This window comes from Ambystoma mexicanum, chromosome 1q, assembly GCF_040938575.1.
Source record: "Ambystoma mexicanum isolate Mex_15411 chromosome 1q, UKY_AmexF1_1, whole genome shotgun sequence".
NCBI lineage: Eukaryota > Metazoa > Chordata > Amphibia > Caudata > Ambystomatidae > Ambystoma > Ambystoma mexicanum.
Window position 1 is genome coordinate 253,029,492 of NC_090922.1, and position 13,478 is coordinate 253,042,969.

General features: G+C 43.9%; 1 protein-coding gene across 1 annotated transcript; it reads right to left on the reverse strand.

The window, feature by feature from the left end:
* Positions 1 to 311: 311 nt before the first annotated feature.
* On the reverse strand, positions 312 to 6,036 carry TBRG1 (transforming growth factor beta regulator 1). Its single transcript, XM_069638288.1, has one exon. The coding sequence runs from the start codon at positions 5,774 to 5,776 to the stop codon at positions 4,556 to 4,558; it is 1,221 nt and encodes a 406-aa protein (XP_069494389.1). The 5' UTR covers positions 5,777 to 6,036; the 3' UTR covers positions 312 to 4,555.
* Positions 6,037 to 13,478: the final 7,442 nt, after the last annotated feature.

A 13,478-nucleotide genomic window follows, 5' to 3' on the forward strand; every position in this document is an offset into this window, starting at 1 on the left:
AAAGGGCTTTGCATCAGTTTTTGCTACATGGAGGCACCATGGAAGTAGACTTTAGAATACGTTGCCATAAATAAGCCAATTGGCAAATAGCTTTGTGGTTCAAAATACCTAAATTGCACAATTGTTATATATGGAGCAACTCTATAGTCGGGCCTTTTTTAAATAACAGCATGATATTTTAACATACGCTCTGCAGTCTAACACTTGCAGAGTAAAACACAGAACTGCAGATCTGCCCAGGATCACAAACTTTGGTTAAATGGTGGAACTGGGATGTTGACAATTTAAGCCACAGACCACATCTTCACAAGTTTAGTTGATATAGATATTTATTAAGGTTCCCCTTTGCCTTTCATGTGCTTCACTAATACATTATTTGTAAAAATGCCTTTCACAATTAGCTTTAGATTATATACGTCATCATAGAAATATGTTGAGCAATAAGAGTATGTGTTTAAGTGCCATACATTAACAAGAATATCAATTTTTTGAGGGGCACGAATAGCACTGTACAGACCACATTCGAGTCCCCAACCAGTGGAGGAAGCAGGGCCGAGGCCAGTGAGAACGCAGAGGGTGTGTGCACCAGAGCTGATAACCAACTAGACGCAGAGCTGCTTCAGCTTCTAAACAGGACAACAACATAGTTTGGTGAGTGACATCAGAGGCAGGGCAGCATACTGTTTATGAATGATTCTATGAATCACCAGTTCACGGGTTGTGCACATTTAATAGCACACTTCACATCCAAAAATAGAAATGGCTTCCTAACTAGCAGGTGTTTTTAAAGCTCATAAAGGAATATTAGTGGTCAAAGCCAGTAGTCATGGTATGTTTATAGCCATTTGTATCAATTGTAACATTAGCCAGCTTTTTCTGTTACATGCCCATGTATGACTGGCCTTTGAGTGTGTTGGGATCCAGGCGGGGCTGAGCTAAGCCCTAGGCAGTGCGATAGACTGGGTTGAGTAGTGGGATGGGCTCTGGGAAGAACTGGGGACCAGATTGTGCTTTATGTGGGACCTCTATATACACAACACTTTTGACAGATTACAAGGCTAGGCGCTCCAATGAGCTGTGCTTAGGGATCATGGTTTTCAATAGCCCACACTAGAGAATCAGTGCTTCATCTGTCTGCTTTCCCTTTTTTTTTTCTTAGTGAGCTTAAAATGGATAGGTTTGTGACACGAATCCCCAGGAACTCTGCAGTATCAACAAGTAAGAAGGAAACAGTTTTTTTCTCTGACATTAGCGTTTTTTACATTTATTTTAGTTTCAGTGTAGCCTTTTTCACTTTGCTCATTTTGATTTTTTTTTTCCTTGCAATTTTCATAAAGTCAGTTCTGCTCTATTTAGTACGATTTGTTTTAATATAGTGGCTTCATTTTAATCGCATGCCAAGCTGCACTATTATCTTGATCCTCCCACCTGTAAGCACAGTTATGATTTATGTAATGGTAGTAACCTTCCTTCGGACAAAAACAAACAGCCATGCCTATTGTGATTCAAACTTGCCTAATGTCCTCTTTTTGTTTTTAAATTACAATTTTACAATTTTTCTATTACTTTGTAAAAATGTTTTTATTTTTCAAGAGGTTCCACTGAGTGTTTTTTCTTAGTCAAAAGCCGACATCGGTCTGCTGATACATGACACATTGATTTTTTTTTTTTTACCTTGTTGGTGTTACAGATATATTACCCCAGGTCGTGATGAGTGATGCAGAGAACCCAGTTAGGAGAAAGGATCACAGGAGGCAGTTATAGAGGACTAAATCAAAGAAAGACTTGAAATGTCAGGGCAGATATACTGACCAAGGCAATCATGACAGATTCTGAAACTGGGAATGTAGGAGAAATGTATCCAGCCAAAGTATTACGTGTCAGTACAGATGTATTGCCACAGTTGATGGCGAGTGAGTTGGACACTGCAAGCACAACTGAAAGAATCACTGAGGCAGCTATGGGGAATCAGCCGGTAAAGGAACCAGGCACTGAAGACTTGGATGACTGCACTCTGCAAGAAAAGGCAAGGGAAGCTGCCACTAGAAAATTAGAGGGGTCATATAAGTACAACTGCAGGTTCAAACATGACTGGTGTAGAATCTTTGATTTTGTTAAGCCCTCTAAATCACCTTATTATTTCTACTGTACTATTTGTAGCAAAGACGTGTGCATCCGTCATATGGGCAGAAGGGATCTTGTGAGGCACAAGAACCGTGCTTTGCACATTGAACTTTCTAAAGTTAAAGGAAAACAGCCCTCTTTATCATCTCAATTTAAAACCTCTGCGGACAAATCAGTTACTGTTGCAGAGGTGAAGATGGTCAATTTTTTGGTCCACCACAATCTCCCCCTAGCCGCAACAGACCACTTCACACCGTTAATGAGGGCTAGGTTTCCAGATTCCCAAATTGCTCAGAACTTCAGTTGTGGCGCCACAAAAACAACATGCATTATCAATGATGCATTAGCCATCACGCTAAAGGCTGATCTGGTAAAACACATGCAGGAAAATCCATACTGTTTAGCAAGTGATGGTTCTGGGGATAACAGTTTGCAAAAACCTAACCCCATAACAGTGTGTCTTTTCGACCTAGATAAAGAAAGGGTTACAACACAGTTCCTGGATATGGGGATAACCAAAGGGAAGGAGGCAGGCACTGCCAAAGCCATATTCTCAAAAATAGATGAAGTTTTAGTTACAAACAATATACCCTGGGACAATTGTGTGGGATTTGTTACAGATAACGATCTGTGAACATGGGGAAGTTGAATGGGATAATGCCCATGGCAAAGGCTAAGGCTCTGGTCTTTTTTTCCACGGTTGTGGTTGTCACATTGTACATAATACAGCCTGCCATGCTGCAACTGCTTTCTGCAGTGAAACCAAATTTGATGTTGAAGACTTTGTAGTTGATGTTTTTTTACTACTTTGATAAAAGCACTCAGCGTAAAGGGGAATATAATTGAGTTTTGTGATTTTACGGACATTACACATAGAGACTTGGTGAAGCATGTTGGCACAAGGTAGCTTACTTTAGGTAAAGCAGTGTCACGAATTTACCAGCAGTATCCAGCCCTAAAAAGCTATTTTATGTCAAAGGATCTTGCAAATGGGAAGTTTCAGCGTTTGAAAGATCGATTCAGTGATCCAATGACTGAAATATTCCTGCTTTTCTTTTCACAAGTACTGCCAATTTTTGAGCAGACCAATACATTTCTACAGCGAGAAGAGCCTACGGTTCATCTACTTTATCACACTATGTGTTCTTTTGTCAACAAGATTTTATCCCGTTTTGTTTTGATTTCTGTAATTAAAGCAGCCGATTCCCCAGTAGGCGTTGCATATCAGGACCCAAAAAACCAGCAAAGTGATGACCGCTTATTCATTGGGACGTTAACACGATCTTCTCTGTCAAAACTGTTCGAAGGTGGTGATATCACGCAAAGACAAACTGGGTTTTTTTGCAGCATGTCGGAAGTTCTATGAAGCAGCAGCATCCTATGCTTTGCAAAAACTGCCATTTAATGAGGCCCTCCTAAAGCATGCAAGGTTTGTTGATGTGACAAGGAGGGAAATGGTTTCCTTTGAGTCCGTTGAATACTTTTTAGATAGGTACAACCACCTTTTTAAGAATTCTGACAGATATCTCCTTCACGATGGGTTTGTGGGGTATCAGCTTTTGGCTGATGACGAAATTCCCTGGGATTCATCAAAGACATTGATGAGCCACCTGAAAGGATGGACACAATCTGGGCAAGGTTTACTTAATTAAAACTCTTCCCTCATCTTTGTAAACTGACACTCCTGATTTTAATTTTGCCTCATTCAAATGCTCAGGAAGAAAGGGTGTTCTCCATGATAAGAAAGAACAAAACAGAATTTAGAAGCAGAACACTATCGTCAATTATATGAGTAAAATTACACAATGAAGCCTCACAACCTTGCCACAGATTGAAGCCAAATGATGATTTGATAGAGCTAGCCAAAAAGGCTACACGAGCATACAACCTGAAGCATAAGAACTAAGGTATTTGAATTGCAAACTGACCAATGAATAATTGTTCAAATTGAGACTTTAGTCTCCAGATTGATGTACTGCCTCTGTTCCACTATTTCGAGTTTAAACATCATGTGAGCACAGTTGGTTTCTTGTGAAAGTTCTACATTTATTTTGCAGGCAGGTTTGCTTCTGGGGGAAAAAAATAAAGAACATGTGTATTGTTTTTTTAACTGCATTTACTTGGTACAATGGTTGCATGCAAAAGAGCCTAGTTTTGCAGCAGTGTAGTAAGTTAATAGTGGTATTTTCTGCGCACACCTTCCTGTGATGTCACTTCCTGTAATGTCACTTCCTCTAACCCTGGGTGCCGCCTCCAGTGTCCAACCCAGGTTCTCACCCTTCAAGTCGTCTGAAAAGGTTGAGAGCTATGCATATAATACACACATGCGTGTCATTTATTGAAAAACGAATTCCTTCCCATGAACTGCACGATCCTGTGACTACTTTACTGGTGAATTTTCCTAGAAACTTAAAATGGCTGTCAGTAACTATCACTCCGAAGAAGTGCCAGGGCTGCATGCACGTGGAGACTTCATATCCGGGACGAGTGGCGAAGAGGCCATTTGTGGATCTGACAAAAACATTTGCTGGTAAGTGGAGACTGATCCCTGTGAGGAATGAATTTTCGAAAGGTCCATGACCCCGGACAAGTCCAGGTCATCCCTGTCCTCCTGAAAAGCTTGTCTCTGAAAGGCCTCAAAATTCGTCGAGGCGTCGTTTTCAGACAATCCTTGCGGAATCTGACCATCTCCTGGCCGGCAGACCTCGAATCTCACCCACTGGTAAGTGGCACACTTGCGGGCCCCCGGGCAACTCTGGATAAGGTTTTGGATGGTTGGATGAGAAAAGCCAAAGAAGTCTTCCCCAGAAGGAACCACACTTGTATGCGGCCGACCGCGGGCTCGGCTGATGGCCTCTAGCAGTTGCGCATGGCAATCATTTGCTGAAGAAGCCACAATGGCATTCTGCTGGTCGTCCTCAGGTGCAATCTCGAACTGGGGACCAGTTACACCATCTTTAATCTGGCAGGTATAGAGGCACTGCTGGTCAGGGTTCCTCAAACTGACAAAAACCCGGGTGCTGCAAAACCCAACGGGGTAAATCGCCGTTTCGTCGTGAAACCCTGCCCGGTCTGAAATGATCTCACCCAAGCTGTATACGGTCAGACCTCCGAGGACGATGGGGAAAATCGGCCTCCCACAGGGATCCAGAGCAATCGGTTGGACCAGCTTTCGGGCACCGCCGTCGGGAGCTCTCTTTTTAGAGTGCTTGAACAGTTCTGTTCTGGCGCTCTCCTTGACCCTCTCCTTCTTCTCTCTCTTGGGTTTCTTGCCGGTGCCTTCTTCCACTTCATCTGCAGAAGCCCCGAGGTTTTCCTGGAGTGTCCCCGTCGCACCGTACCCAGGGGGCAGTCCGCCGCCCGTGCTGCAGGTCGGGGTCTGGCTCTCCGCCTTGTGCAGGGCTTGCAACTGAAGCAACCGTGTCAGCAAGCAACGACGCTCCTCTTTAACCGTGACAAACTTCTCCTCCAGGCGGGCCGCCTCGTCGCAGACGGCGGCGTTCTCAAACACCATCGCCTTGGCCACTTTACGCAGCCGCAGGTACTTGATCCGATACTTCTCGTTCTGGCTCTTCTTCAGCAGCTTCCTCATCTTAGGCTTTGTGTCCTGGGGGTCAGACAGAGCGGGAAAACGGCTGGGTTTACTCATCATAACTTGCAGGTAGCATGAACAGGCTGATAACACCTGGAGTGCAAATTATTTCAGCTCGGTATGCGGGGAGTGCCAATTAAAATGAGCACGGCATGCACAAAATCCATACAGGATTCCAGAATGTGCATGCCACATACTCAGAGTTAACAACGTTTTTTCGAAACGCACAAAAGGCACATCGTATTCGCAGCACAGTACTCAACACAACATATGAGCGACCTAGTCTGTCACCGAGTATATGCCATGCGCAGATTCAGAGAAAACGCAGTTGTGTCAAAGGCATAGAAAGGGGACTAAACCGAGTAACTATTAACCTTCACTTCCTCTCCCTCCCAGTAGAAACGCCGTCTAGGAACAGAGCGCATGCGATTGTTACAAATATTATTACGATAATATACCTGTTCATGTTTTATTGACTGCGTAGTGATTTGGGTGTGCCACTGAAGCAGTCTATTCTTCAGGTGTCCACAGGAATTTTTCAGATATAAATAATATGTAGATTTGTTTGGAAATGTTAATTTCGCCGTCGTGATTTGTTGGAATTCGTGTCCACTACAGTGAAAAACATGCATTTCAAAATGTCCGCTATATTTACTTCGGTCGAGCAGCGCTCTGTCCTTTTCCCGCTTTCATGTCTTGCACTATCAAGACATATCAGCACCTGCCCATTACCTCCACGCCCCTCTTCCTCGTCCCAGTTCTTATCTCTGAGGTCCCGCCTCCAATCCAGGAACCCCTTTTCAATCTCTTTTCTTCAGAGGTATTATACCTCCCACTTACCCAGCATCCCTATTTAAAATGTTGCTGTCTTCTGGCTAGGTTCTTTCTTTCTGGTGCAGGTCACCAGGGAGCGCCGTCTGCTGCCCCCCTGGAAATTGTTGCCAGGTCTGCTTATTATAAGCGACTTTGGGCTACTTTTTGTCCAAAGTCGCTTATAATTTATGCAAGTCGCTTGTTGCGGTTTTTGTCTGTTTATCACCCCTATTGAGCGCTTAGTGTTTCACTTATTCAGTTCAAGCGGCCAAAAACCGCAACCAACAGAATCACTTCACCTGCCGCTGGCCTGAACCTTAACATGAACGACCTCCAATTAACTTCCCTGGGACGTCAGCCTTCTACTTTTCAGTCCCAGCTTCAGCGCCAGTGTTCTGTAATATTTGGTATCCCATACCGATCCGGTATCCCCTGGTTTTCGGCTGCCTTCGGCTGATCACTGAATTACGCCTGAGCAGTGGCCCCTCTTCCGAGCTGTCACAGACATAAGCAGCAGAGCACCGCGCGAGCACGTTGCTGTAATAGATAAAAACACTGTTCATTCTGAGAGAAAGCTTTGCATTAAAACGTGAGGCTGCCCCTGAGGAAGCCGCTGATGTAAAGCTTTCTCTCAGAATAATAAACAGTAATTAATCTATACCGAAGCTCGGCATTGCATAAACTTTAACTTGTCATTAAAAAACGAGGCTTCGACTGAAGCCATTAACGACTCGTTACAGTTCATGAAATGTCGAGCTGCGCTTTGTGATAATAACAAGACAGTTACATCTCACCGATATGATTTTGTCATGAAGATGTATATTACTGCAAGTACATGGTTTTTTGTATGATCTTTGTAAAAGTTGATGTATGTACCCCCTACGCACCCCTCTATGCAGTGTCAAGCAAAATAAAATAAAGTTTAAAAAAAAAAAAGACAGTTACATCTTATGAAAAGCCTCCCTATATTATCCTGTAAGTGGAGTATTCAGCATTGCAAGATGTGGTGAGGGGGACAGCAACGGTGAAACGCCTGCTACTTTCCCCTCAAATGCAGTGCACGCAATTCCAGGTTGTCTCATTCGCGCCCACAAACCGCCCACCCCTGCCCCAATCTATTTTTTTGGTAACATTACTAGTGGCATCTCGCATTTTAACACAACAAAAATGAAAAAGGGCAGAATCATTACAGGTGCAGGGAACTCATCTATTAGAGCTCTGTCCAGGTGCTGTGGGGCAAAATACATACACATCAACTCATTTGCATATGGATTGCACCAACAGAAATTACTTCACAGAAAGCAAATCGCAAGGAGCATCAACAGTCTTTGATACTTGGAGGCGCCATGCAACTGACTTTAGAATAAGTTGTCATAAGTAAGCCAAGTGGCAAATAATTTTCTGGTGCAAAATACCTAAATTGCATTGTTATATATGGAGCAAGTCAGGCTTTAAAAAAAAAATAACAGCATGATATATTAAAGCTTTGAAGTGAATCACTTACAGAGCTGCAGATAACACACAGTCTGATCACATGGTCTGCCCAGGATCACACACTTTGGTTAAATGGTGAAACTAGGATGTGGACAATTTAAGCAACTGAGCACTTCTTCACAGTTTTAGTTTATATAGATTTTTATTAATGTTTCCCTTTGCATTTCATCTGCTTAAATAATACTTTATCTATGTAGCTGGAGGGTCAGCTCATGAACAAGTGGGAGGACTTAAGAGCTAATGATACTTGAAACGAAAGGGATGGCGTCCTGCCACTTACTTTTAGTCTCTTGACCTAAACATTTTGGTCAAGGCTAAGTTATTCAGCATGCTTAGTATGGCAAAAGCTATTTCATTAAGCTAACTGTCTTACATATACAAAAAAGACGAGCTTTGGAGCCCTTCAAAGGTGCACTGTAGCTTTTTATTTAGCCATTGTCAGTGAATGCAGGGGGAATTTTTTTCCCGCATTTAAGTCTAACATGAAACTAATGTGTTTTCTGGTGTACATAAGGATCAAATTACAGTCATCTTATTAAACAAATGTAACAAAGAAAAGATAGCAAATGCTTAAGGGAAATTAAGAAACAAGGCAAATGAATGCACAATCGATGATTTGCCTAGATGTGCAATGGATGCAGCGAAACATGGTGTATTATTTAAACACAAGGCAAACACCTATGTGGGATGTGTGGAGTCCAGACCATGTGTCAGAGAAAAGACTTTCTTTCTTTCTGAGACTGGGTAGATTTGTTACTGGCTCCTAAAGGAAAGGGACCTAGTCGTTGGTCAACGACTAAAAACGGATCGAGTTGTGAAGCGGGAATGGGGGAATAAAGCCCTCAAAATGATGTAGTCCTGTGATGTTTCGGCGGAAAGTCTTCTTCATTTGCCTTGACTTGGTCTCCCCTATATGGAAAACAAAGGAAAGAAAAGAAAAAGAGGGAAATGGGCTCAGAAAATATTGTAGAGCTCGTCTAGGAGGTTCAAATCTGATGCTAGTTATACTGGCATGCAATAAAATCTAATTGAGACCATGTGAGTGAACAATATGTCATTGTCCACTGGCTTGCTGGCACTTGGTTACTGACCTGGACAGTAATCAGAAAGTGGTGTTTTCTTCCAGTTGGTGGTACCAGAGGACTGGGAAAAATGAGTGGCGGACCTCTTCAAGCAGTAGGAGGGGATTTCTGCCGCTAGATAACTGGTGTGCTGGATGCACTTGGGTATTGGGAAAAATATTTTAAAAAACACAGAAAGCATATATGTATGAGTAAATAAATGGTAGTCACTAATGTGTAGTGGAATGCTTGACTAAAACAGTTGACATACAAGTACCTGTTGGCACAGTCTTGCAGCCGTTTGGAGATTCTTGGCTGTGTTCAGTTGTGCGAGGACCTTATGAATGATGCTTGTAAAAGGCAATCAGGCGGTGGTCCACATATTGGTGGGGCTCCCAGGATTATGGGGTCTGAATTTTGCCGCGCCTTAATGTGGCTGCAGGACCCTGGAAATGAGAAACCAGGGTGCAGTTTATCAAGAAGACGCTCTAAAGAGATTCAGAAAAATCTGATGCTATGAGACTTCTGAAAGCAAGGGGCGGAAGGCGCCCGCCCGTGTTGGGTTGGATCGTGCCGTCGTGAGAAGACAGGAGCTTAGGACACGGGTAGCTTCCGTGACGGGGGCGGTAAACCCCAGGCTCCTTCGTGGCAAGCCCTGCAGGGCGCTCTTACCTATGTGTCCGAAAAGTGAGTCGATCGCTTTCTTGGGCTGTGGAGGTCGGCTGCGAGATCCAGCGTCGGAACAGAGACAGTCAGAGCTGTGTCGCAAGTACGCTCAGCGCAGGCGCAGGTAAGAAGTGTCTGTTCCCCTGCGCATGCGCGAACCATGCCGGTCCAAGGGTTGGGATGGTAACCGAACAGTTTATGCGAAGCGTAATATGGCGTTAAAGGAATGGGGTGGAATCAGAGCTTCTATCGTGTGGGCTGTGAATGGGAATATTGAATAGGGAAGATGTTGGTTGCGATTACGGAGGGCACAGATGTACATCCCCCATATACTGGTAGATTCTTATGGATTGAATAGTAAGGCAGTTTGTTGCCGCGATGACTGTAGGCTGCGTGTTGTTTACAAAATAGACAGTGACACAAGCATTTCAAAACTCAAAGTAAATATGCTCAGCATCAATTGGTGTGCGTATGATGATACAGTTATATATATATATATATATATATATATATATATATATATATATATATATATATATATATATATATATATATATGTACAAGTGATACCAAATAGGAGTGAACCATGGCATATGCAGGAAAGACAAGGTTGGCACAGGATGAAACCTATTAGCAAATAAACTCTTATTGTGCATAACATTAATTGCTTTGCATGAAATGATTGCGTGTACATTTTCACGAATGGTACATAAGGACGCACATTGCTAGTTAGTGCTCCACTTTATAGAAAATGTAAAGCACCTAACAATACGAGGACATGATGTGTACTTGTGCGGTCAGGCGTTGATAGCACACCTGGCATATTGCTCGAGTACAGCCACATAGTGAACTGTCCTATTTGTGTGAAGGAAAAGAAGTGGTGGGTCCCCCCACGAGTTTAGTGAAAGGGGTAGGGACTAACCGGTCATCTGAAGGTATTTGGCATGGCCTCATTGAGACCCTTAGTAGTAGCCTTAAGTTTAAAAATCCACCATGATTCCTTATTGTTCAACGCATTGGATGCATTGGTGGTGTTGACTACTGTATCTGCAATCCACCAGTATATATCATTCGCACTATGTTGATACTCCATGAAGTGCGAGACTAGTGGTGCTGTGTGGACTCGACATCGAATCCTAGAGCGATGTTCGCCAATTCTTTTGTTGACTTGCCGCTGGGTCTGGCCAACATATCTGAGTCCGCAAGGACATTCAATGATGTAGACCACATTTGTAGTTTTACAATTTGAGAAATGTTTGATCTTCCATTCCTTTCCTTCAATTTGGAATGATGTTGTTTTCCTAGTAAACCTGCACACATTACATAATACTTTATAGCAATGCCTTGAAAGCAAAGCACATTACATAAGAAACTACCCTTTCATTATTAACTTTAACTATACATCATTATAGAAATATGTTGAGGAATAAGAGGATGGATTTAGTTTTATTGTCCCCATCCTGCATGCAAAGTCACAATAGCATCATGCAGATTAATGTGAGCCTAACAAACCCCCCTTGGGTAAAGCCATACTCATTATTTCATAAAGCCTGCAGCAATATGCAACCGTCTCACACCTGATCACTCCCTCCCATGCACATTTCTAAATGGACAAATGTTCCTGCTAATAGTCCACCCTCCCTTCCATCAGTGCCTAATGGTTCACATTGAAATGCTCTTGACACAGAGCAACTTGCGAGCCCCTCTGCTGCTGCCTAGAGCTCCTTGGGACATTATCCTGGCAGAGGCTTCGGAAAGAGTAAGGTGTCCTGCTGCCAGGACAATTACTGTGCTGAGCAGGAATTATTCAGCACACATTGTCCTGCCAGGGGGACATCTTTCCCGTTTGGGCACCTTCATTGAGGTGCCGAACAGGAGAGGTGGCCCACTGACGAAAGTCCCGGTCAGGCTCTCAAAAGAGCCTGTGGGGTGGCAGTGTGCCCTCCCCAGCCCCCGCTCGGTACGCCACTGTGTCCAGGTGTTCTCCAGCCGATCAAGATATGAAGCTTTACAGTCCCTGGTGCCACATCTATGAGTTTATGAACCACCCTTGTGCATTTCACCCATCCTACGGATTGAAGGGCTTTAACACACCACATAAGACTTCCTCCATTAGGTTCTACACTTTTTTTGTCAAAATGTTATATTCAAGAAAGAGCGTGAACAGTAATTTCAACAAAGTGATACATCCTCATCATATACCGCCACAGATTCCTTACATAAATCATGAAATGCAATCTTTCAAATACATACAACCACAAACAGCAATACATAAGGAAAGTCGGTGGGTACAAGGTGTGTTTGTGACAGACAGCAACAGGAACATCGACAAGATGGAGCACACTGATACAACAAGCATTAGCAATGCGAACAGTTTGGGCTTTTTTGTAGGCATGGCAAAGGCACTTGTCAGGCACAGTCGTATTGGTATTAACTGCCCATTGGTAGTGGCAGGTGCAAAATGTGGCAGTATCTGGGCATCTAAGCAGTGCCTGGCAAGTTCCTAATATTATACACAAGCCAAAACTGTTGGCTTTGCCAATGCTTGTGCTTAACAGCACTTCAATGAAATCAACACAGAGTGCTTATAAATTAAGTGGCTGACTGCAGACCTGGCTTCAGCATTTTTATTACACCAGTAGCGTGTTTACAGCAGCAATTAAGTCTGCAAGCTGTGTGACCCTCCTCATATGCCAACACCTGAAGGGCTTCTGTCAAAGAGGCTGATACCTTAAAAGTAGGTACTGGGACAAGGAAGAGGAACATGGAGGTAATATGCCTGAGAGATATGTGTAGAAATGAGTATTTCTACAGATAAAGTTGACTTACGACTGTGCCGGCCAGGTAACAGCGGTGCCGGTAAGCCTACCGGCACTGTTGTTACCGGACCGGCACAGTATGACTCTGCGGGCAGGTGCCGCCCCGCCCGCAGAGTTTCACGGAAACACCAAAACCGTTATTAACGGTGACGTTGCTTCCTTGGTCCCCATTCCCATTGAGTCCTATTGGACTCAATGGGAATGGGGACGAACAGAATTACCGGCGTCTGACTTCACGGCCACCGGGGTTGGTGTTACTGGGAAATCAGGTGCTGGTAATTTTTGTCGGGTCTGGCGGCAACCCACTGGTTTTACCGACAGGGTTACCGCCAGACCCTTAATGAGGCCCATAGTCTTGTTATTGTTAACAAGATACAGTATTATTCTTCATAAAGTATCTATGCTGCTATCACACCCGGCTGGTGTGCATAGTGTAGTTCATTCCACAAGCAGGAGAGCCCCATAGGAGCAACCGCTCTGCCTGCCGCTCTGTGCTTTTCTGTGCAGCGCCCTGCGAGACCCTCACACGCCTCCTCGACCACGAACGGCGTGCCCTTGTGGCGTCGGGCAGAGCGTTGCGGGCAACACAGTATGCTGTGCCGAAACATCAACACAGTAGGCATACATGGTTGTGCTTCTCACCCCTTACAGCATCTGCAGGTAAGAAGCCCTCAATTCTTCCGAACACAAGTGGGATACTGCTTTGGTGCATGGGTGCAGCAGGCATGCATTATGTTGCCTCACTTTTACAATGGCCTGGGCTCAAACCCTGAGTCAGGAGATAAGAGAGATGTTGTGCTGCTGCAAAGTGCCACATCTTCTCTCCTGCATGTCCTTTGGTCTCACGTCCTTAGTTCAGAAGATGTGCATGAGTGGAGTACTGTACTGATGTATTCCTCTTTTGTGCAG

Excerpts from the sequence above, each read along its gene's own strand:
- TBRG1 (XM_069638288.1), bottom strand. The coding sequence starts at position 5,776 with ATGATGAGTAAACCCAGCCGTTTTCCCGCTCTGTCTGACCCCCAGGAC.